Genomic DNA, 25,615 nt, shown 5'->3' with positions numbered 1-25,615 from the left:
CCTAAAAACATTATCATTCATGCTCCTTTTAATATTTTTAAAATGTATTGAACCTCGGTGAATTTTAAATATAAAAATTACCAATTTATCTCCAATAAAATCATTAAACTTTTCTCATTGCCACAATAAATTTTCCAAGTAAATCAACTAAAAAAAAAAAAAGGAAAACTCAACAATAATGTTCTACACTTCCATTAATAAATGACCGTCACTTGTAAATTCCTCCGTCGAATCCGTACCACCATCATTTTTATTATTTACATAGCAACTAGTGATTCCATTAATCTAGCACCATCAATCTCCCATACATTTATCATCTAATCTCGAGTTCTGATGAAGTTTAAACACAGATCATACCGATACGGGCGATACCAAACAATATGAAAAGCGACAACAATATTATTCACCAAATAAAAAACAATTTTAGCCAAGTACGTTTAATAATCGTCTCATTTCTTAGTTTCATTGTTGGGGGCATTGTTAATGTTTGTTATAAAAATCGACAACTCGTCATCAAATCCACAACAAGTCATCAAATCCATCGAGCCACCGGCAACAACAATCGAACAAGAGGCGATATTGCATTATGCAACATCAAAAATCGTTCCACAACAATCGTTACAAGAGATTATGCAATCGTTTAGCGTACTACGTACAAAGGCCCCATGCAATTTCCTAATATTCGGGCTTGGTTACGACTCGGTCATGTGGGCGTCATTTAACCCGAACGGGACTACACTTTTCTTAGAAGACTCGGCCGAGTGGGTTGAATCAGTACTCAAGGACGCTCCCTTTTTACATGTAAAAACGGTGTCGTATCGTACCCAACTCAAAGACGCTGACGGGCTACTGGCGACGTACCGAAACAATCCCGATTGTCACCCTAGAAAATTGTTGAAAGGTAACCGGGGGTGCCCGTTAGCCTTGGAGAGTTTACCGGATCAAGTGTACGAAAAGGAATGGGACGTGATTATGATAGACGCGCCTCGGGGGTGGGAACCCGAACACCCAGGACGAATGGCACCCATTTTTTCCATGCCCATGATGGCGCGTGGGAGAACACGCGCTGGAAATACGCACATATACTTGCATGATGTCGATAGACACGTGGAAAAGACGTATGCAATGGAGTTTTTGTGTGAAAAATATAAGGTTGGTGGTGTAGGGAGATTATGGCACTTTGAGATACCGCCTTTTGGAAAAAATATCAACGATGATGCCACATTTTGTTAAATACTTCTTCCGTTAAGGCTTAATTAGACACACAAATCACTACAAAGCATTCGCATTCAAGGAGAATCGATCCCACATAAGATGCAAAGCAGCAGATAGCAATGCAACCATGAAAATTTTATGAATTGCAGATTTAATAGCAATGGATAAATGGTTGCTGTTTGAGTGTAGGACTGTGAGCTGACACAACTTTGTAATTAATTACGAGTATGTCAATAAACCATCTCAACCAAAAGCTTAAGCTGATGGTTGAAGTTCCTTGATTCGCTAACACTCCCCCTCACACGAAGGCCCTTTTTTTTCTTTTTGGGCTTGAAGTGTGGGTGCAGGCGGGATTCCCTGGCCTGTTCTGATTATCCACTTTAGAATAGAGGGGGTGGGATTCGAACCCGTGACCTTTTGGTCACCAGGCTCTGATACCATGTCAAGAAACCATCTCAACCAAAAGCTTAAACTGATGGTTGAAGTTCCTTGATTCGCTAACAGAGTAGTATTCTTGGGCGGAGGCGAAACTATTTACTACGAATGGGATTACGTAGGATTAAATCTTTTTTGCCAGTTAGGAGCGGCTCCCTCAAGTAGCGACTTTACTTTATGACACTAAATCGGGAAAAAAAAAATCAATAAATAAATAAAAGAAGCAAAGATCAAAGTCATCTCATGTAACCCAAGATGTGTGAGTCTAGTGGAATTTCAGGGTAACCTCAAAGCTTCCTAAGGAGGAATTGCGAGGTCCTGGGTTCGATTCCCTAGATGAACACTTTCCTGGGGACCTGACGCCCGGGGAGGGAATAATCCCCGCGGGAAAGAACTCACATGGTACAGGCGCCTAGCAGGGTGGGGTCCTGTATCCGGGGAGGATCCAACCTCTTCGTCATCAAAAAAAAAAAAAAAAAGTCATCTCATGTAATGCATTCAGAATTCTAATTTCAGTATATAAAGAAAAAATATGTCAGAGCTAAACCGCTACGTAGCGTAGCGGCGTTCTACTATACTTGATTTTCTTGCGGTTTTTTTTTTGTTTATTTTATTTCAGGCAACACCGCTACATGAAATAGAGACTTTTGCTCCGAAGTTGAAAAAAAAAATAACCAATTTTTTTCGCAAATCTTTTTTCGGAAACCTCCTAAAGTTCCTACTAAAAAGATGAAATGATTTTTGATTACCTCAAATCCGAGTAATAAGCCTTCTGATATTAAAAGCTTGTAACTAACTCTTACAATAGATAACTAACTCTGTAACTAACTCTTAAGCTATATACTCCAACAATTACCTACTATCTTCAACGCAAGAGGTTAGAATGTTACATACATTGTCTAACATACATCATATAGGTACATACTACATAGTGTGTCCGTGCAGATTTAATGAGAAGAAATGGCTGAAAACAAGTAATTGACTAAATCTTCAAGACTATGAAAAGACCATGGATATTCCGCGGCAAAAAGGAAAGAGTTGAAGCGATCATATCTCGTTAACTCGCTGCACCAGTAGATAATTGTCAAGAAACCATCTCAACCAAAATGTTCATATATCATTTGCAGTTTTTGGTGCGTAAAATAAGCTACAACGTCAATTTTTCTAATGCTTACAACCGAGTTTTCTAATTCTAATAGAGACTAAACGCGAAGCCGCTGATTTGATGCCAATCACTGTACCAAATACCAATCAATATGAATATGCTACTGTATTAACATCAGACTATCAGATACTAATTAATATCAGTGAATTAGAATCACCTGGAAATTCCAGCAAGTGATTCGCTACCAGTTTCTTACAAAACATAACTGAGAAAGTCAAGCAACCGAAGATCAGAATAACATGGGAGAATTCACAGAATGATGGTGCTCTTCAGGAGAATTAGTTTTCAGACTAGAGAGACATGGCTTTAAAGTCGAATCTGGACAGCTGCAGTGGAATGGATGAATAAACGGGTCCGTACCTCTGTCATCAACCAAATATTGAGCAATATTACTTTTCATCTCTTACAATGCAACAGACATGTAATCACAGCAACACTGAATGCCTAACATACAAGTCCTACAGTAGTCACTAGGAAGCGGAACAAAGCATTCGCATTTTATTTCCTCCAGACGGTGAAAAAATGCAGGATATTAATTATTTAAGTCAGCAATGCAACCATGAAAATAAATAGACGGTGAAAAAATGCAAGACGTGAAGCTTGATTAATGTACGTACTTGGGGATTGTCATAGAGGTCGAAGAATGGTACAGCAACAAGGTCGTAGTTCCCTGGCACTACAAAGTCTTGTCTATTAGACAGATGCACTATGAACATCTTTCTCTCTTCCTGCATTCACGAAACACAAGGACTAAAAGTGTCAGTGAACAAAAAAGTAAGAGCGACAGAGCGTCCGTAGAATAAAAAGTTTTGAACTTGAAAGGAACTTACCTTTGGTTTCTCTATATGTGGCGGACAGTAAGGATACATATGTTTTGTAAAGTTCGGACGCCACCACATAGCCACTTCCTGTCCTATCTGAAACAAGAAAACATCAATTGATATTCAGTAGTGTCGTAAAACCAGAGAGTTTTCGTGTGATAATACAGATGGACGACATAGTACCTGCCAATCTGGCTGAAATTCTGGAGGTTGGTTAAAAGCAAGATTTCTGGACAGTTTCCTTTTTAGGCCTTCAATTTCTGCAAATTACTCGAGTTTTAGCACTCCTCAAATATCGAGCTGAAAATATTACGAGAGATCAGAATTACCATCCTCGCCCGGCCTCAGCTTGCCACCAGGAAGTTTGTAGAAAGCGTTTCCCTTTTTGAGCATCAGTACGTGTGGATGCTTGTGCTCGTGAACCTGCAATACCAAGCCACCTTATACATATTATTATTCACACGACACAATCCTCAGGACGTAAACTAAATAAACCATGGAAAATCGACATGCCAGTAAGCTCGTATTATCATAATCCATTAGGAAACTAATAAGGCCATGCCATTTGACCGAAAAAGAGTTAGAAACATACCAGTAGAATACCTTCCACACTCGTTTTCATGCCGTATTTCAAATACCTGATAATAAATCAAGCGAAACAGAAACCCAATTAGGCTCCATAATCCATACCAAATACACGATTAGTCGAATACTTGGTACATTTTTAAGAGAATTTTGCATATAAACTACCAACAAAAGAGTTTAATACAGTTTCGCAAATCGCACAATGCTACGCAGAACACCAACTTCACCAATATTTTCAAGATTACAGGTCTCAAATTCTTCATTTCGTCATAATGCAGGAAACAAACAAGTTCTGTAACTTAAACCAGCAACTCTTTGCTCCTCAAGATGAAAAGAAGCAAAAATTCCGAGCACACGGATCCAAGAACAAGCACAACAGACAACAGAATTGTTAAATTAACCAATAAAATTCAAGCTCCTAAAATGCTTAGAACACCATGCTATGAAACGACGAATCCAAGACCGTCTTTTTGTATGAAACGACGATTCTTGCACCAGAAAACAACAACAATCCACTAAAACCATGCAACAGGAAGAAATCCCAACAGAGTTAATACAATGATAACTATACTATACTATTCAAGAAACAGGAAATGATGCAAACTTGAGTTACATACAATCAAGAAAACAAAATGTATAACTAACTACAATAAGAAAAACAGAACAAACAAAAACAAAGGGAATTCAAGTGAAAGATGCAAACTTGTATTCCATGTGCGTAAAGCGAGCAGCATCACAAGTACGTCTCTGAATTTTAGCCCCCTTAATCTCAACACTATAGTTAGATAATGGGTAAACATCGACTTTAGGATGACGTGAGTTCATCGTCTTTCCTTGTTTAATGAAGTGGAATTCAAGTTCTTGGAAGAATGTAGGAAAGTTTTATGAATTGCAGAGTTAATAACAATGGATAAATGGTTGTTAAGATACAAATATGGGAATTGTTGTTTAAATAGTTTGCTGTTTGAGTGTAGGACAGTGAGCTTACAGAACGTTTTTTTCACTCCCGCTCTAAAAAAATTACGTGTAATTAATTAGCGGGTTTGGGCTGAGGCGAAATATTTACAACGAATGGTCTATGTAGTATTCAATCTTTTTCCTCCGGTTAGGAGTAAAGCGGCTCTTTCAAGTAGCGACTTTACTTCTAGACACATAAATTAGAATGGAAAATAAAATAAAAAACGAGCTGATCAGAGTCGGAGCTTGGCCTTGCTCGGCTTGTGCTTGTGAAACTAAACTCGAGTTCAAGCCGATTTCAAGCTTGAAAAAACTGTGTTCCCTATCAAACTTGCGAGCTTTAACCCGAGCCAAATTCAAGCTCAAATCGGGCCTATATATATATGATTGCTAAATTGTCGGGTTTTTTTTCCTTTCGATATTTTCAATAACAAGGCTTAAGGGTTATTTATAAAACTATTAGGCAAATAAAAGAGAACATTTGATATGTGTGATACAAAGACATATTCATGATCAAATATTTTTATAAAACCTGAGCAATATCTTATCTAGTTACACAAGTTTGAGCCGCTCGCGAGCTTTTCGAGCCGAGCCAACATAAGCTAGGCTTGACTCGTTAAGCTCTCGAGCCGAGTTTTGACCGAGCTTCGACTGAGCCGATCTCGAATTTCACGCTAGCTATATCGTCTCGTAATCACCCCTAGGGCCTCACCTAACGGCTTTGCTCAATGCAATACAAATCAACATACATGCATTCAGAATTCTAATTTCAGTGTATAGAAAACAGTTATTCGGAGCTAAACCGCTACGTAGCGTAGCAGCTTCCTACCGTGTCAACACAAATTATCATTTGTGCCGGGCATATCCGTCGCAAGCTTGCGACGGGTCAAGTACTACCCATGTGGAGTAGATAAGACAAAAGCAAAGTACAACCCGTCACAAGGAAGACTTGCTGGGTGCTGCCGTATCAATTCGTTTTTAATTTATTTTATTTCAGAGCAAAACCACTACATGAAATAGTGTTTACTCGGGAACTGTGAAAGAAGAAGCCCAAACCACACACGTCAAGAAGGATCGGGCCCTGCTGCTCAAAGCAAGATGCACTCTGGAGTACAGAGTACTAATACAGTCTACATGGCATTGATGTGGATGTTTGTCCAGCAACAAAAGAGACTCATGGTGCTATTTGCCACTTATTATTATCCGAAACCTGCAGGAAATCGCGCTGTTGTGCCTCTTACCAATACCTCAGCCTGTATCAGTTGAGCTACATTTTCAAGTGAGACAACCAAATCAAAGCACAAATAAAATAACGCAGTTGTTCGTATTACATCGGTTTTACAAGAGACCAACTGTAGATGGTTTATTGACATGGAGCAATAAAATAGATAAAAGGTGATGTACATCTTGTTCCCCCACTTCTTTTACATACAAATCAAATGTATAGGAAATGGCAATTTCCTCAAAGCTACATGCAAATAGTATGCCTTTGAGGATTATTATAAACTTTGAGCAATATCAACAAACAATAAAGCTTTTGAAACTTCACCGCACTGTGATGAAAGAACACAATATCTAAAGGGACTTGCAATGCTCCATATAGGAAGATATCGAGCACAACTCCCTTTATGGCAAAACCAAGGCGTGAAAAAAAAGAATTGCGCAAATGCTGATCTACAGGCACTCTACCTTCAATGCTCGGACTCAACCCAGGTTAACAAGATAGTAGTCATTAACCTAGACAAGGTTGATTGTGAATGATACATATGGATAGGTATCAGCTTCGCCTGCCAGACCAGACATTACTCCAACTTCATCTTCTGCTTTCCAGTGAATGCTGCGCCCAGAAAATTTTGATTATTCACAAAGTAAAACTAAAACAGGTATGTCATGAGGAGACAAATGTGACATTCTATTTTAAAAGTAAACGGTCTTGTGTGATTGACATAGAACTGTATGAGGAAATGAGGATATCTACATTGTGAAAATACACAATACGACCAGAGCAAAACGATAGTAAAAAGCTTGATATAAATGATTTGATAGATTCAGATTGGTCGTTACCTGTTAGCAGGCCCACAAAGACGTTCAAGAATTGAGCGCACTTTCTTTTCACTCTTCTGAGACGGGGCCAAAACACATGCCTACGATATCCAGAAAAAGGTCAGTACTAGATGAATGGCAAGTTGGCAACCACTTAACTAAAAATATAGAGAAAGATAAGGTCAAAGGCCTAGATACCAGGAAAGATGGTGGCAATCCATATCTCAAGATGCTCTCAGTGAAGACACGTACAGCACAGAAATGCATCCATGAGCTAAATACCTGTTCACGGACTTTGTTAGTTTCTTACAAATGTCAACTCTCATTTCTTGTGTTCTGCAAACTATAAATACAATTTTTATCCTTCCAAATAAACAATTTAGCTAGAACTAGCTCATCAATAACTTTAACCATGAAGTGCAAAAACGTTTTCAGAGAGTTTTTACCTCTCCATAGCTAGAATAGCACCACTGTAAAAGGGAGCTTCTCATTGTTTCTTGGTCGTGCGCCAATTTTTCCAACTCTTGATTCTTTGAGTCTTGTGTTTCAGAGTTGCATTCAAAATCTCGAACCTGATTATTATCAGATACAATGAACAAATAAGATTTAACAATCATAAGAGAGATAAAAACAGGGTTCAGTTAATACCAGCATGTCCGACATGCTTGGAAGAAACCAAAAGTTTTCGACTTTTTCATGTCATATGTCCATCGATGGAACATTCCAACAAGGAAGACATAAAAGAAGGTAAATAGATAAAAGAAATATTTAAGAATCATAAAAGAAATAAAAGCAGGGTTCAGTACTTCAGTCGACACCAGCATGTCCAATATGCTTGGAAGAAACCAAATTTTTTTGATCTTTTCATGTCATATACGCGCATTAATGGAACATTCCAACAAGGAAGACATAACAGAAGTGAAATAGATAAAAATTGAAACCAAAGCACCTGAAACCCTCTTTCACGTGCTTTTATTCTGAAATTATCTGCAACACGGTTGAAAAGAGTCACTGTGTACAAAGCATATTCATTGTCCTCGTGAAGCTTTTTAGATGATCTAGGGACCTGAAAAGGCTCAATTTAGTGTCAAGAAAGCTGCTAGCAAGGAAGACCATTGATTTGCAACAAAAGACCATAGAAAATAAATGCAACTATATGTTGGCATATGATGATTTTCGCCACTTTCGATATCCACATGGCACTATTTTTTGTTCTTAGTTATCAAATGACTAGCAAAAGAAGCCTTTACCACATAGTCAGTCAATGTCTCATAGCTTGACAGCCAGTCTTTTTGTGAATATTTGGAAACAACTGCCAAAAGTGTTATCAAATGCTCTGATGAAACAATATCCTCTGGCTTTACCAAATTGGAGAGATCTCTCACGGCTAAGCTGAGATAGTGACAAACATAATCAGCCAAGACTTCCAGCAAAATGTTACTGGAGATACACTGCCATAAAAAAAAAAATTAAAACTAACCTGCCAGTTTGTTTGCGGTTTATTGCATTAAGTTGACTACGGACATTGTTATACTCAGCAACACGGACCTAACAAAAGTAAAATTTACAGGTTTAAATGATCAATTTTTATCTCAAACTAGCAAACTATACAATTCAGAGGGTGGAAGTGGTCTAATGCAGCACCATCAGAACCAAATACATTTATCATGCGTTGGGATTCACATATTACACTGTTTAAAAGGTGTTTCCACAAACAGTTTGTTAGTCAATGTTTAAAAGGTGTTTCCACAAACATTTTGTTAGTCAATGTTTAAAAGGTGTTTCCACAAACAGTTTGTTAGTCAAATGAATTTCATTGTAGATTCTAGACATCTTGAGGATATGGTAAGCTGATTGATAATCTGATCATATACTCTTAATTTTTTAGATCTTCGCAGATGTTTGGCAAGCATCTTTTATAAACATCTTATATGTAGATTGTGGAAGAAGTTTCCACCCTTAACTTTTATCTGCAAGTCATAGATTATGCTTTCAGGACCCGACTGATAGCTGTAATTCATTGCATGTAATTCATATGGTGTTTCTATGAATCTTAAAATTCATTGCATGTTTCTCAGTTCTCACAACCAGCCTTCACAGAGTTTATCAGAGATCACTTTGTTTAGAGGTAAAGCTGCGAAAGACAACAGTGGATGCCCTAAAGAATAATGATCAGAAGAGGATGAAACAGGGTAACCATCAATCGATGGCTTCAAACCTGAGTAACCAAACTCGCTCAACTTTAGCAAATCACGAAACTATTGGAGCTTATTCTATTGTGGTACTTGTTTGAAATCTAGATATCTATATCTAATAGTCTAATACATAAGTTACTCTTTCAAGAGCTAGCATGGAATCCCAACTATCACCAGTAGTCTTTTTGGTTGAAAAGAGCACTCAATTAATTAATCAAGAGTTCGGAGCATACAATAATATAATCACAAGTTTGCGAAACTATAATCACGCTAGAATTTAAAAAACTAAACCATATTACAATCCAAAAAAGCCAACCGATTGCCATTATTTCGACACCCTATAGGTGCACTTTACCAGAGGACTATATTGTTGCTTAATCAGAAATTGTCAAGACATCCTTGCAACTAATTGGGTATTATGACTTGATCTAACACTCAGCTGATAGTTTCAATATTTCGAGAAACACTAATCAAGTAATCATTAAAACAACTTGCAACATAAACCTCATTAAAATCATAGCTGCATATCCAGTTACATATAACAAAATATGATATAATCAAGAGAAAAGAAAGCACTAAAAATGTAGGTCAAAACAGTACCTTAAGATCATCTTCAACCTTAGAAACAAAGCTATGAATGCTACCAATTGTCTCCTTCAACGGAGACATAATCGGATACTTGGCTTCATCCCAGACAAACCTATCCAAAAAACGAAACTCACCAATTGTAATCGAAAATTCACAACTCAATAGAATTCAACCAAATATTGAGTAAAAGCCAAAGACGTCACCTAGTAAGGTAAGAATCAATCGGAACTCCATCAACAGTCAAAGATCCGGCATCGACTCCTGACGTTCTCTCTAATTCATCGATCTGACGCCTGATCTTATGCGTCACTCCCTCCACAAACACATTTGACTATACACATACACCAATTCAATTCAATTCACAAAACTCAAACCACAATTCGTAGAAATCAACACACATTGTTGAAAAATAAGCAAATTTGTACCTTCAAGAGATCGTCGGCAAGGGAAAGGAGTGAATCTAGGGTTCCGACGCGAAGATTGGGGACGTTAAACTACAAAATTTGATCAAAATTCGCAAAATTAGGTCAAAATTGTTGAAATTCAATGTATGATTAACATAAACACACAAAAATTGAGCGGTAGAAAAGTAAGAGAAAAGATGAGAAATTACGCGGTAAAGAGGAGTATCGAAAGATTGTCTGGAGATGGAATCCTGCAATTGAGACCAGAGAGTTGAAACAGAAGATTGTACTGGAAGAGACACCATCCAGTATCGTGTCGCCATTGTTGTCAACTTGTGATCACTCTTTTCGTGTCTTTGTTTGATTGTTGAAGAGGGAGAGAGGGGTACGTAAGTCAATTTCAAAACATGATCTCCTACTCCTATCCTATGTCTTCCCGGATAATTTGTCGTTTGCTTTTCGATCGGATTTTTACATTGTCGTTTGCTTTTGGGTCGAATTTTTTTGCAATGGTGTGCGTTTTGTTGAATAAAACTTACCGTGGGAAAACCGCTAAGTGACGTAGCGGTTTAGCTTCGAAATCAAATTGTTTGGGTTGGCGCTTAATTTAGTCAAAGGTACTAAATTTATTATTTTAAGAGTATGTGGGTCTATACGCTAAAGAACAAGTGATAGGGCCTAAGTCATATTAACCCATATTGAAAATAAACGAAGTCCAAGAAGAAAAACACTGGAATAGGGGAAGCTATATCAGGCGCATGGATGAAGTTTAGAGAAGACTCGACGGTTATTCAACCGCCTCCTCACTAAGAAGTACGTAGTTGTTATCAAGAAGCAGGGTATTTGCCTATATATACAAGAGGCATTCATCCGAATAGAGAACAACTCAAACAACAACTACAACTTAGTCTATCTTTAAATTGTAGATTCGTGGCTTAAATTAGATTAGCATAGCTTTAGACGTAGCACGGTGAGCCCATCCAATTATGGAGGTAATCAGTCATCTATCCCCTAGTTTGTAATTTAGCAATCCACAAGTACTCTTGTGAAAACTCTAGTTGATGCTGTGTTATTGGATTTTTCTTGATATATAAGTATCGTTGGAAATTCTTGTGTTTAAGTTTGAGAATTATATCATTCATCTTTGAGCGCTAAATTATTGTAATTTAGCGTTGTTTATTAGATTACGCATTTAGAACCGTGGCTCAAACCAATGCATTAAAGGGTAGATCACAAAGTGTAGGAGGATAGTTACGACTTCCAAGATACCTTAAGGTACTGTGCTTGTTTCCACACAAATAGTTTATGTAGCGGTTTAGCTCCAAAACATTCTGTAATGCAATACAGTTAGTATTCTACATCAAAGTATATACCTAAAATGGAAATGACCGAAATGAACTAGAATTGAATATGTAAACAATTTCAGGATAAAATGGATAGACCTTTAATGAAAAGTCATTAGATGCTATTGACTTATTGAGACTTTAAGAGCAAGTCTTCGTGACCAAGGTTTGATGGTCATGAGATTTGACCACTCGGCCCAAATCATTAATATCTCTATGCATCACTTGTAGTAACTTTATATTTTTATCGGTTAACTAATTAGCATCTTTAGAAATAATCTTTCCGCGTTTATTTGGTATATCCAAGCATCTTCATTTTTTTTTTGTGTAAATTGGGGTGTTCACTATCGACAACAGTGTATAATCCTCTCGCCGCGTGTGCTCTCACGAAGAGGTAAACGGCTGGCCAAAGAGTTTGCTCCATTCCCATTGAAGGGATCGAACCCTTGATCTCATGGTTAAGGGATGAGGTGAGCAACCACCACACCAAACACATTTGGTTACATCCATGCATCTTTATTGAAACAAGAGCATTTTGACTTTTTTAATGAAATATGGAGTATACTCTGACTCTTTGTTTCTCATACAACAAATACAAGGGCGTTTAACACCATGTGCAAGTGGAGCGATGGCACCAAGTTTCCAATTTTTTAGGGCCAAATTTGATGTGTGATGATAAGTATTTTGAGATAAGAAATATGAACGTTTTATCAGATAAATCATAAATGAGAAAAAAAAATTATTAAAAGGTGTCTATATGGCTACTGAATAGTCACTACACTTTTCCACGATTATTACTCTGATAGGTTTTCATTATGAAAGTTGGATCGATAAGTTTGCTTTAAGAATAGGCTTTTATTACAAGACTTCTAATTTTAGGGACGGCATATTGCCACGACCAACAATACAAATGCCACGAAATCATTAAGGTAAATATCTAAGTCAACAAGTCTCACTACGCATAAAGTTCGTGGCATTAAAGAAAGTAACGGTGGCAATATCACTGCCCTAATTTTATTAAGACGCCCCTATATCGGACCGGCCCAGGGGTCGTGCAAGCGGTGCGTCCGCACAGGGCTCTCGACTTGAAGGGGCCCCAATCGTAAGAAATATCTGTGTTAGTTAATAATTAATTTAGCGCGTAATTTTAGCATATTAATCAGCTGGACTCAGTGGTAAGAGTAATGGTATATATTGCCAATGATCTTGTGTTCGATTCCCACTTCAAGTTAAATTTTGTTAAATTTTTAAACAATGTGTTGTTCAATTTCAATTTTCAGAAAAATAAGACCATGGGGAATCGAACTCGGGTGGCATCTCTACTTTATCATCCAACTAACCACCATGCTAATTAATTGTTATTGAAGAATGGAAAAGAAATATATTTATGTACTATATTACTTCTAGAATTGAGAAATAAACTAGCCATATAAAAATTACTCAAAATAGTTAACATACGTTTTTTCAATTATTCTTTTAATAAAAATGGTACCGGGGATCCTTTATAAGATTTCGCACAGGGCCCCCAAAACGACCAGAACGGCCCTGCCTATATACATGCCACGGGTTTTTTGGCAAATTATAAAAAGTGTGAAAGTTGTATATTGTACCGCCGTCTTACTCATTAACTATTGTTAACCAAAAATGATTATAGCATAAAACTATTTTATCGGATAAGAAGACATTTTAAATGGTTAAACCCTCATTTATCACTATCATTTTGGCCAATAGTTATTGGAAAAAAAAAGGTTCCATGTACATTGTACACTGTACGGCTGTACCTAGAGCTAGCAAAAACTAACCGACCCGTTGATAGGCTATCGCATACCTATGCAAAAATAATATTTATACCCTAGCAAAACAAATGAATGTAGTACGTAGGGGTCGAACCACAGAGAGACGGGAGTTTATAATTTAGTTGTTATGGATTGAACTTTTATCTCGGTAGGTTAACGGTTGATTGATTGGTTTGGTTTGATGTGATGATAAAACAATAATAAAGAAAATGTCTAGGGAGGTCGGGTCACACATGTTAATTATGTAAATGCTCATGTCAAGTTAGGAAGTTGATTTTACGATAAATGTTTAGGCTTAAAGACACCCACCTTACGATATTAGTGTCAACCATAGACCGGGTCCTAGATAAACTCTCGTCCATGACTAGGTCGTCCTACTACACATGCTTAGTCTAATTCAATTCCGTGCCTCTCGACTTTTAGAATGAATGAACAAAATTAATCAATGAATAAGGCCTTTAAACATAGATTAAACGTGACGATGCAAACATGTGATAGAAACAATTTATCAATTTAACTTAGCCTCATTTTAACATTTACAATTTACTTAGTCACGCATGGTTTCCCTTCCTCCTTAGACAAATGCAACTACTCTAACATGATGGAAATGTAAACTAAACTAATGCTAAATGAAATGATAAATAACATAATGAAAATAGAATAAGAATTACCTTGAATGGAAATGGAAATAGAAATAAGGAACAATACTTGTAATATAAATAACTTGTAAATGTAAATTGTTTTATAACTTGTAATGTAAATAGGAAATATAAATAACATAAATTAAATCTAAACTAAGAGCTAACCTAAACTAACTACTAAATTTAGAGAGAATTTTTATGTAAAAGTGTGTAGAAAAGATGGTAAAAGATGCGTGAGATTAGCACCCCTTATATAGGAAATAAGGGAGTAAACTTTTGTAGAGGAATCCCAAAATGGCATCCTAAGCACACTCTTAATTTTCCTTCAATTCTTGAGTAATTGCCAAAAGGAATCTCATGCAAATTCTTAATGTCTCTTTAATCACATGGTTAAATGTGATATTAGCATCCAAAGCTTCTTAGCATCCAATATTTTCCACCATAATTTGGACTTTGAATTTGGGCTTGACTTGCATATTGACTTTGCTTGCATTTTCATTTTGATCCAACACTTTTTTCATGCAAAATCCATGCACTTCCAACACTTAGTCCAATCCTGCTCTCATACTTAGCCTTGCTTCTAGTGTTGACACATTTTATAGTACTTTAGCTCATTTTCCTACAAAACACACTTGAACACACAATTGCACTAGAAACACAATATTAGCTTAAAAACACTTTGATAAGTGCTAAATGATATGTAAAATCAAGCTAATATAAGGGGTTAAAATGTATAAAATATGCACTTATGACTCGTATCATAAAAATGCTCGAATACATGCTCACAGAAATGCGAGAAGGAAATGAGCGATTTATCAAAGCTTCTACTCTTCCACCTTCCCAATGTGAGTCTTTTGTAACTAATAATTTAGAACTATTGGAAGATGATGATGATGGTCCTAATTTTTCTTTTAAAATTCCCCATAACATCACTCTGATTGACCATTTAGAGACTCGTGACATTAATCTTGTAGTAGATAACACACTCACCATTGACGATATTGGGCTCGAATATAATGAAAAAGATGAGGTTTTACACGAGACCTTAGACCCCTTTGAAAATCCTTTCGTGGAGGATGTGGTTGACCTTTTTAAGGTTGATGAAGGACTTAATAATGCTAATATAAAGGTTAAGTGGGATGAACCCCCCATTTTTGACAAGTCCTACCACTTAGAGTTTTCATACCACCAATTTGAGACCGATTATAATTATAATTTGTGCACTAACGATTATTTTTATGGTTTTAAGCATGATGCTCCTTTCTTGCTGACGAGTGGAGTACGGTGGTTCTATTTGAAATCTCTCATGGGCAATTTGATAAGATTAATCCTTTCTTGCCTTTGATCTTTCAAACTTATATCTTATCAATTGCTTACATATGCTTGTGTATTGCTCATGCACAGGTATATGATTTACTTCTAAGGGCATTGACGTGCTTTTTAGAGGACGATGGAGGATCCAGTAGAGAAAAAAATAGTTTGTTTTTATTTCACTTTTTACGCAGTTTCATGTTTTATTAGAATTAGGAATAAATTTTAGACTAATTAGCTATTTTGAGTTGTGATTTGTAGGTGTTTGAAGAGGAGAAGAGGCGTTTTGAAGGATAGCATACTACCCCATGTTGTAACCTCGTTCGGGGTCGTAACATTACGTTTTTTTTCAAAAAAAAAAAAAAAAAAAAAAGTCAACGATCAACCCCGATCGGGGTCGTGACTTTCTTCCTTTTTGCGCGTTTTAATAAAAAACGGAATATGCTAATCTTTTCCATATGCTTCAAAAGCAAAGGTCGGTACTCCTTCTCTCTATTTTTCTTCATTTCTCAATCAAATCACCTCCGAAAACCTCTATTAGCATCAAAGACAAAGTACCCACCGGAATTTTGACCCCTTTCTTGATGATTTGCTAAGTAGAGGAATCCCTCAATGTTTATGCTGGCTTGGGGGAGGCTCGTTAGTCTAGTAAGTTTTCTTTCCTTTGCATTTTAGTTTATTTCTCGCAACCCATTAAATATGACCTCTTGTTCTTCTCGTTTATGTGCTTTGAGCCATTTTAATGGTTTCATTGGGTAATTTAATTGTTGGCACATTGAGGACAATGTTATGTTTAGCTTGGGGGGAGATTGCATTTGCACATTAGTTAGTTTGCATTTAGTTAGTATAGAATTAGTGAGAATTTTTGAAAAAATTGTGTGAATTTTTGCTTCTAATTCTCTGCTTGTTCTACTTATGCCCTCTTGTTTGTCCCATTTTTGGCTTGATAGTTCTTGATTCGTTACTTTTGACGGGATATAGCATGCATGGCGATGTCTTGACATAGTAGGTGGAAGATGGAAATTAAACCAAGTAGGCTTGATCTTGACTTTTGGCAAGCTACAAAATTGGTAAGGTAGAACCTCCTTAAATGCCATTTCATCTTTATTTGGTCTCACTTAAGTGAGTGGTAGGTATCCTTATGGTGTGTGTTACATTAGACGCACAAGTATGGTCTTCTTTTCATCTCTTTTAAGCATTACTTTCATTTTGCTACGCATTTTTGAAGCCAAATTCACATTGATAAATTTGCCCATTTTCTAGCCTCCTTCACATGTTCTTATTCCCTAGCTACATTAAAAATAGCCTACCCTTATTAAAGCTAGTAGCAATGTTTTTTGGTGATGGGATGCTCAAAATTGGGATGTTCTTTAAAATTTATGTTATTGTGAATTTGTTTACCGGATGTCAATGTTTTCCGGTTGTGCTATGAAAGAAAGAATTAGAGTTGAAGAAAAAGAAAAAGAAAAATGAAAAAAAAAATGAAAAAAAAAGAAAAAAAAAAAGAAGAAGAAAAGAAAAGAAAAGAAAAGATTGTTGAAAGGAGTTGTTGATAATAAATGGTAGAAGAAGAAGAAGTTAGGATTTCTCATATGGTTAATTATATATTTTGGAGAAATTCTTAAGGTTTGTAATGTAAGAAGTCATTTGTGTTCTAATTGGGCTATTTTGGGTTGGAATGAGCATTTTCACATGGTTTTGTTGCTAGCTTAACATTAGCTCTACATATCCATAATCATTTGTCCCTCTTATGTCCCATATCACAATAAAGTCTTCTTCTTACCCTTTGGCTTCATTATTTGTTTGCATTTGATTGTTTTGCTTATGATTTGATTGTTTACCATATTAGATTGCAGGCACATTCTCATGAGTCGAGGATAGCTTGAGTGATTATTCACAAAAATGTCATTTACACAAAATTGAGTTATGAGTGGATCGTGAGAGTCCGAAAGTCCGAAAGTCAAAATATCATGCAAGAGCCGAAAAGTTTACTTAAAGTCGACCACGCTACGCCGTTGTGTAAATCTCAACCATGACTTTGCTTATCCTTATGCCCACGTTGTTTAGGGATTTGAATAATTTTGCTTGTTAGCTAATTGGGATTTGCAATGTTGGGATGAACGAGCCTCGGATGCTTGTTGCTCCAAATAATCTTGAAGAAGCATTGCACGCCTCAATTCTTCTTGGCGAGCTACCTCCCGCAATTGACTTTGGCTAGCCATGAAATCAAAGAAATCCCAAAGTTCTAGCCCCATCATGTAGTAGACACTCCCATTACTCAAGTTTAGAGCTATTTTCCGGGTCTCAAAATTCATACCATTAAGCGCGAATGGAACCATGTAATCCCCATCAAGGACATGTCCAAAAGAGAGGAGACTATCGCAAAAATGGCAGAATCGGGCAAGATAGTAATGAAAAGGCTCATCTTGGAGTTGTGAGACGAATTCGTAATTCATTATGAATGGCCAATAGCTTTATCACCTACAAAAATAGGCACTAAAACTACAAAGAAACCGTAAGATGAATCTCAAGGAACAAGTGTTCCTTGAGGCAAAATAAAATAGGATAAAATTCAACAACTAAATAACAAACAAAACCGTCTCCCCGGCAACGGCGCCAAAATTTGATAGGCTATCGCACACCTATGCAAAAATAATATTTATACCCTAACAAAACAAATGAATGTAGTACGTAGGGGTCGAACCACAGAGAGACGGGAGTTTATAATTTAGTTGTTATGGATTGAACTTTTATCTCGGTAGGTTAACGGTTGATTGATTGGTTTGGTTTGATGTGATGATAAAACAATAATAAAGAAAATGTCTAGGAAGGTCGGGTCACACATGCTAATTATGTAAATGCTCATGTCAAGTTAGGAAGTTGATTTTACGATAAATGTTTAGGCTTAAAGACACCCACCTTACGATATTAGTGTCAACCATAGTCCGGGTCCTAGATAAACTCTCATCCATGACTAGGTCGTCCTACTACACATGCTTAGTCTAATTCAATTCCGTGCCTCTCGACTTTTAGAATGAATGAACAAAATTAATCAATGAATAAGGCCTTTAAACATATATTAAACGTGACGATGCAAACATGTGATAGAAACAATTTATCAATTTAACTTAGTCTCATTTTAACATTTACAATTTACTTAGTCACACATGGTTTCCCTTCCTCCTTAGACAAATGCAACTACTCTAACATGATGGAAATGTAAACTAAACTAAGCTAAATGAAATGATAAATAACATAATGAAAATAGAATAAGAATTACCTTGAATGGAAATGGAAATAGAAATAAGGAACAATACTTGTAATATAAATAACTTGTAAATGTAAATTGTTTTATAACTTGTAATGTAAATAGGAAATATAAATAACATAAATTAAATCTAAACTAAGAGCTAACCTAAACTAACTACTAAATTTAGAGAGAATTTCTATGTAAAAGTGTGTAGAAAAGATGGTAAAAGATGTGTGAGATTAGCACCCCTTATATAGAAAATAAGGGAGTAAACTTTTGTAGAGGAATCTCAAAATGGCATCCTAAGCACACTCTTAATTTTCCTTCAATTCTTGAGTAATTGTCAAAAGGAATCTCATGCAAATTCTTAATGTCTCTTTAATCACATGGTTAAATGTGATATTAGCATCCAAAGCTTCTTAGCATCCAATATTTTCCACCATAATTTGGACTTTGAATTTGGGCTTGACTTGCATATTGACTTTGCTTGCATTTTCATTTTGATCCAACACTTTCTTCATGCAAAATCCATGCACTTCCAACACTTAGTCCAATCTTGCCCTCATACTTAGCCTTGCTTCTAGTGTTGGCACATTTTATAGTACTTTAGCTCATTTTCCTACAAAACACACTTGAACACACAATTGCACTAGAAACACAATATTAGCTTAAAAACACTTTGATAAGTGCTAAATGATATGTAAAATCAAGCTAATATAAGAGGTTAAAATGTATAAAATATGCACTTATCACCCGTGAAACTTGTCCCGTCCGAAACCGACCCGGTATAACCAAAAATTGGGTGAACTGAAACCTACCCGACCGACCAGAGGCCAAATCAATAACCTATATGTAACGACGAATTTTGTATTGCGATAACTGAAATACAAAACAAGGAAACAAAATGAGTTTTTATTAATATCAGAAAAGTTCGTGTACAACCTCTAATAATCCTCTGGTTCTAACCAACAGACAGGGTACGCGTGCACGATCCACGTAGGGGGTGTGCGTGCGTTTTGCAGGGGTGCGCGTGTAGAGGGTGTATGCACTTTACGCGCGACGTTGACTTGTATTCTTGAGGGGGTCGAACGACTTGAGTCTCTCTTGAATGTTTGAATGTTTGAATATTCGAGTTTGAATGTTTGTAACACCCCCACACTCCAAGTGCCTTACCAGGACCACTCAGGTATAAGGATGCCACCATCTCGGTTATCCGAGGCATGATATTCATAAGACAATAACGAAACAACTTTAAAAGTAAATAAAGTTTAAGGTGATTACATAGCAATACCAAACTGATAAAAAGAAATACAAGATCCTCAAACGGTCTACTGCTAAAACTATCAAAACTATAAAACATCGTCTGACACAGCGGAAGACTTCTAACTGCCACGTGATGACTCATCCCAGCTATCCCATACGCATCACATCATACCTGCTCAATAACTGCTCACCACCCCCGAATGGATCACCACAGTTTTTAAAACATTTAAACGGGTCGACTAATCACACAACTCAATATATATATCAACAATAAGATAAACAGGCAGCTTAACCGTCACACACACAACCACACCAATTCCAACAATCTCAATCACCGACTGTCCACTGGACCAGCCCTGCTAGTGGGGGACCGCATCCGTACTCACCAAATCCCCGCTCCTCATAATGAGCGATAACCCTATCCATTAATGTGCACATCCCTTCTGTGGCGGGTTCCACAGAAGGCGAAATTAGGGCGTGAAGCCACTCCCGCAAGTGACCTCACTCAGCCGAGGACACGCCTCGAGAACCAGAGACCACAATCACAATCACAATCACAATCATAATCACAATGACAACCGTCACAATACAATTACTATATCAAACAATCAATCTCAACACATCAACAATCATCCCATTATGGGATTAATACTGAGTAGGAAATCCTACCTGGAACAGCAATACAATCAGACGGTCTCAACAACTGTATAAAAAAGCCTCTTCTACAAATCCTTCTCCTATCATACATACACATAATCACTACCAATCATTATCTACAACAAAACCCCCAATCCCAAAATTAGGGTTTAACGAAACTTGACGAAATACTATAAAATTGGTATGTAGATCTTACCCTCGACGCAAGGATCACAAAGGTATAAAGAACGATGGAATCCGACCTCTCAGCTCCGGGATTTGTCAACAACACGGATGAATGCGAAGAACGTAACTTGAATCTCCCTTTTAATGTTATTAGGTTTGTAAAAGTGTATTATGAAAGTGACGGAAAGATTTATATATTAATCCGTGTTATTAACAAAACCCGTCGAATTATCACCCGCTAACCGAGCTACTCGATCGAGTAGCTAAGATACTCGATCGAGTGCCCCCTTACTCGATCGAGTACCCAACAGGTCAGAAACTATTTTAAAACGCAACTCACCCTTACTCGACAGAGTAAGGCCTACTCGATAGAGTACCCAAAGACTCATAAATACGGAGTATTACAGTTTGAATATTCGAGTTTGAATGTTTGAGTTTTCTTGCGCAGGCGGCACGAATTTGTTGAGCTTGTTGACTGCTTACGTTAAATTTCACGAGATTTTCAGAGAGAATTCCAGCACTTTTCTTTTCTTCGAGTTTTTCTATCTCTTCGATGAAATGAACTTCGCCTCTATTTATAGAGAATAGTTGGGCTTTCACGGGCTTTGGGCCATTAGGCCCATTTTCAGCTTGTTTGTAAAGTTGGCCCAAATTGACTTTTGTTTGGACCCGAATAACCCAGAATGACCCAAATTTGATTTAAAAGGGACAAAAATAACTAAATTGAGTAATTTATTTATTATTAACTCAAATTAATTAATTTTTGTATTTTCGACATTTAAATAAAATTTTAATGCCTACGAATTGCCCCCTCGAGACTTTGTCATACCCACTTTCGAAGTGTTTTACCGTGGCGGGATCTTGACACATTTTTTTGGTTTGACTTGGAAGTTGACGGGCATCCATCATGTTGCATCGATAGCATTTTTTGGCCATCCTGTCATTATCTGACTTGGCGGATGACTGGCAACTCTTCTCAATATGTTTGTGTCACCTTGGTAATTTTGTAACCTTGAATTTTCATCATTCTGGCCATTTTGTAACCTTAACGGATGACATTTGAATTTTCAACACCCTGGTCATTTGTAATCTTAACGGATGACACTTGAATTTTTGCCACCCGGGTCATTTTACAAGACGGATGACATTGTTTATGAGATAAATATTCTCCACTTGACAAGTGGCACAAATTTTTGCGGCTCTGACCTTCCATGTTTGTGAAAATAATCTTACCTCTTGGTTACGTACACCACGACTTCATAGGTAAGAAAATTTACGAGTAAAGTAGAGTAGAAGGACCCAAAGTATGCAAAAGAGTAGGTTTAAGGACCTGAAATATTAAAGCAAAGGTTTAAGGACCTACAATTAACTTTCCATCCATTTTTCCGTTACAAACCACTAAATAGAGTACTACATCTGCAAATTACAAGTTTCCCACCAAAAAGACAGTGTTATGGACACCATTAGCCAAGTGAATGATACAAAAATTTCCAAATATGTATTTGTTCCCATAAAATATGGAAAAAATAATTCTTCACTTTGTTATGCAAAAAATTCACCAACGTGCTGCTGAATATGTCCATTCACCAAACTGGATCATACTATATAATATATCGACCAAGTTTCCGAATAAGTATATATACTTTGAGCTTGATTATTCATCTAAATTTCGTTTCTTCTTTCCATGTTATGAGAAAAATCCCGATGAAGAAGAATGAAAACCCGAAAAAAACGTTAATGTAATAGAGTATTAATTTAACCGGAAATATTTGTAAACTACCTGCAATCGTTGTCTAGTAACACACATTCTGCCGTTTGAGTCAACGAAAGACATCAATGTATTTTCTGATTGGATGGAGGCTTAAGAAGGCATACTGGGAATATCATTATGCTTATTGGTCATGGATTGTAAGATTTGGTGACCTTCATTGTCAGTGTAGTATGCCATTCTTTTTCTTGGTTGCATCATCTATTTCGATTCACAAAAATACTTATAAAGACGAGACCGATAAATTATGAAATATAAAAAAGTAAAAAAAAAGTTAAGAATACTTACACTAGCTGATCTGGTAAAACCGTTTGGATAAGTATATACACCATATCCCCTCTGATGCATTGGTGTCCTAGACTGTTGTGCTCTTCCATTTGATGTCTCTGAATTTTGGATTTGTTGTGGACCGACTTGTGGTACATCTTCACTTGTTCTAGTGCATGCTGGTACTCTTATAGCATTAGTGCTCTTGCACTTTCTTTTGTTGTGGCCAGATTGATTACATTTGCTGCATCTCATAATACCACCAGATTTGGTGAGCTTGCCAGAGGAATTTTCACCAATTTGCGTCCTCCTTTTTGTCTTCGGCCTGCAAGCTTTGAGTTTCTTCATAGGCGGGGGGTTAATTGGTTGATATTCGGAGATAGGCCATTCATGTGGACCATTGAGTGGTTCCATGCTAAACTAATAGGCTTTTAAGTACCCTGCCTTGTGATAACATTCAGGAACATAATGCTCCGGGTGCTCCACGTTTTTCCATATAGCTGTTATTGCATGTTTACATGGTATACCACTCAATTGCCACGATCTGCAACTACATGTCTTGTATCGCAAATCTACTACGAACTTAACTTGAGTGGCTCCATCTCTTACTCCAAAGCAAAACTTCCCATCTCAAAAAGCCGACCAACCCCTTGCTTCAATCTTAGCTTTCTCTAATTTATCCTTGATTCTTGGGCATAAAAATATATCTTTTTTTCCCAATCAAATCTCTTTTGTTATACAACCTCTCCATCAAACTTTCTCGGATTTCTTCTAACATTGATATTACAGGTTTTTGCCTAAATTTTAGAATGTAGGCATTGAAAACTTCACTCATATTATTATCTACGTTGTCACATTGTGATTGCGGAGTGTAGAAAGCCCAACACCATTTTTTGTAATTCCTATTCAGCAAATCATTCGCCCCTGAATCTGAAATTAACCTAAACTTTGCAATATTTTCATAAAAATCATTCTCGGTTGAGCTCTTAGCGATTGCCCAGAACCTTCTCTTGTAATCTAGCCCTCCTCCAAACACACCCCTGAAGTTCACATACACATGTCTAGCACAACACCTAGATTCTGCTTGTGGCCACACATCAGAGACGGCTCTTAAGAGCCCTTTTTGCTGGTCAGACATAATGGTGTATCCACTGCCATCGGTTGTTCCCAGGTCAGATGCTAGTAATTCCATAAACCAACTCCAAGATTCGGTATTTTCTAATTCAACTACGGCCCAAGCAATAGGAAACATTTGGTTGTTCCCATCCCTCCCCACGACCACAAGAAGTTGTCCGCCGAATGGTCCTTTGAGAAAACACCCATCTAGAGATATAAAAGGCCTACAACCTGCCAAAAACCCTAGTTTCAAGGATGAAAAAACATATATAAACTCTTTGGAATACCCCATTATCCAAGGAGAATTTAACAGTGTTGTCAGAGTTAGCCTTTAATATCTCAGCCGCATACCTATGAAGCAACAAATATTGCTCCCTATATTCACCAACCACCGATAACTGAGCCTTTTTCCTAGCTTGTCCTACCATATAATTTGACACCTTAATCCCCCATTCACTCCAAACAGTGTCTATAATTTCCTGTAACTTTATATAAGGATTAATCTTAAACTTGTTCTTGTAGTACTCTGCTATCCAAGAGGAACTGATTTTTTTCACCACGTTTCCTCTACCACATTTATGTTCACCATTATAAGTCTTTACTTGGAATGTCTTGCTTTTTCCGGCCCAAGATGCCCATATTCTCCAAGGACAACCTGGCGTTTTGCAATTAGCTCCTACTTTGTCTTTATGATTTTTCTTGTATTTGATATCGATCCCCAAGTTTACACAATAATTAATCAATGCTTTCCGAAAGTCAATTGCATTATTAAACATTTGACCAACAAAAAAGGCGGTATCATGTGGGGTTGTCCCAAATTTGTATGTCATGTTACTCACCCTTATTTTCTTAGAACTTTTAGTGTTGGCAAGGTACCCAATGTCGTTATTATCTGAGCTATCATCAGGACTATTTAAGTCAGAGTTATCCTCATAATCACTTCCATCACTATTTGGTTGCTCCTTTGACCATTCAACTAGCCTACCAAGACCCTCCATCTCACCCTCATACGCTTTTTCTTCCTCTAAGCTTTCCTTAATTTTATCTCTAGCTTCAACGACTTCCTCATCTTCATTATCACTCCCTTCGTAATCATAATCAATGTCTCCAATGACCATATTATGGTCAGTTGCATTAGTTCCATGTGTGTCTTTTAATAACTCAGTAAATGACACATTCATATCTAATTCACTAGTTCCGAAGTCATTAACATCAAACCCAAGCTTATTTTTGATATCACCCATTACGACTGCATGTTTAAGAAGAAGAAAAAAAACAAGCTTTCGAAAAAAAATAAAAAATCAAAAGATGTGCATTAATCATAATTACAGATTTACAAGGAAAAATATAAAGAACAAAAAGTTTCATCCATGTTTAAGAAGCGGGAGATTTAATCGCATACCTTAACTTCTAAAAAGAATGAAATTTAATCAATATTGCATTGGAAAATAAAAATTCATTACTACTTTGGTGATGATTGGGGTTATTGTGTATTATGTTGAACTAATTTGGTGGGAAAGGGTTTGGGGTTTGCCTTTGTTGCCGCCAAAAACACAAATGGGAGAAGAAAGTGACAGTGCTTTTGATAGATTTTAGGTTTTTTTAATTTTCTATTTATTTGGTATATACA

At 36.8% G+C, this 25,615-nt stretch overlaps 3 protein-coding genes across 3 annotated transcripts; 1 reads left to right on the top strand and 2 right to left on the bottom strand.

Moving 5' to 3' along the window:
* Window positions 1-417: 417 nt before the first annotated feature.
* Window positions 418-1,402, top strand: LOC141622034 (arabinogalactan O-methyltransferase 1-like). Its single transcript, XM_074438110.1, has one exon. It carries the CDS (start codon window positions 484-486, stop codon window positions 1,231-1,233), a length of 750 nt encoding a protein of 249 aa, XP_074294211.1. The 5' UTR covers window positions 418-483; the 3' UTR covers window positions 1,234-1,402.
* A 1,091-nt stretch (window positions 1,403-2,493) lies between these two features.
* Window positions 2,494-5,266, bottom strand: LOC141622035 (pre-mRNA cleavage factor Im 25 kDa subunit 2-like). The gene is made up of 7 exons (XM_074438111.1): window positions 4,925-5,266; window positions 4,229-4,274; window positions 3,966-4,059; window positions 3,820-3,896; window positions 3,646-3,732; window positions 3,433-3,543; window positions 2,494-3,177 (listed from the first exon to the last, which is right to left on the bottom strand). The coding sequence occupies exons 1-7, from the start codon at window positions 5,044-5,046 to the stop codon at window positions 3,106-3,108; spliced, it is 609 nt and encodes a 202-aa protein (XP_074294212.1). The 5' UTR covers window positions 5,047-5,266; the 3' UTR covers window positions 2,494-3,105.
* A 1,192-nt stretch (window positions 5,267-6,458) lies between these two features.
* Window positions 6,459-10,903, bottom strand: LOC141618047 (V-type proton ATPase subunit C-like). Its single transcript, XM_074435167.1, has 11 exons — window positions 10,618-10,903; window positions 10,430-10,498; window positions 10,208-10,335; window positions 10,017-10,116; window positions 8,702-8,769; window positions 8,472-8,613; window positions 8,171-8,287; window positions 7,668-7,793; window positions 7,420-7,503; window positions 7,243-7,322; window positions 6,459-7,015 (listed from the first exon to the last, which is right to left on the bottom strand). Exons 1-11 carry the CDS (start codon window positions 10,729-10,731, stop codon window positions 6,916-6,918), a joined length of 1,128 nt encoding a protein of 375 aa, XP_074291268.1. The 5' UTR covers window positions 10,732-10,903; the 3' UTR covers window positions 6,459-6,915.
* Window positions 10,904-25,615: the final 14,712 nt, after the last annotated feature.

The sequence above is a fragment of the Silene latifolia genome, chromosome X, assembly GCF_048544455.1.
Source record: "Silene latifolia isolate original U9 population chromosome X, ASM4854445v1, whole genome shotgun sequence".
In the NCBI taxonomy this organism is placed as follows: Eukaryota; Viridiplantae; Streptophyta; class Magnoliopsida; order Caryophyllales; family Caryophyllaceae; genus Silene; species Silene latifolia.
This window is presented reverse-complemented; position numbering and strand designations above follow the sequence as displayed.

Coding starts and splice junctions, on each gene's coding strand:
- LOC141622034 (XM_074438110.1), top strand. CDS start 484: ATGTTTGTTATAAAAATCGACAACTCGTCATCAAATCCACAACAAGTC.
- LOC141622035 (XM_074438111.1), bottom strand. CDS start 5,046: ATGAACTCACGTCATCCTAAAGTCGATGTTTACCCATTATCTAACTAT. Junction 4,275..4,924: donor TTTACGCACATGGAATACAA/GTTTGCATCTTT, acceptor ATTTATTATCAG/GTATTTGAAATACGGCATGA. Junction 4,060..4,228: donor GTGTGGAAGGTATTCTACTG/GTATGTTTCTAA, acceptor TTGGTATTGCAG/GTTCACGAGCACAAGCATCC.
- LOC141618047 (XM_074435167.1), bottom strand. CDS start 10,731: ATGGCGACACGATACTGGATGGTGTCTCTTCCAGTACAATCTTCTGTT. Junction 7,794..8,170: donor CACGTGAAAGAGGGTTTCAG/GTGCTTTGGTTT, acceptor GATAATAATCAG/GTTCGAGATTTTGAATGCAA. Junction 7,323..7,419: donor GATTGCCACCATCTTTCCTG/GTATCTAGGCCT, acceptor TGGATATCGTAG/GCATGTGTTTTGGCCCCGTC.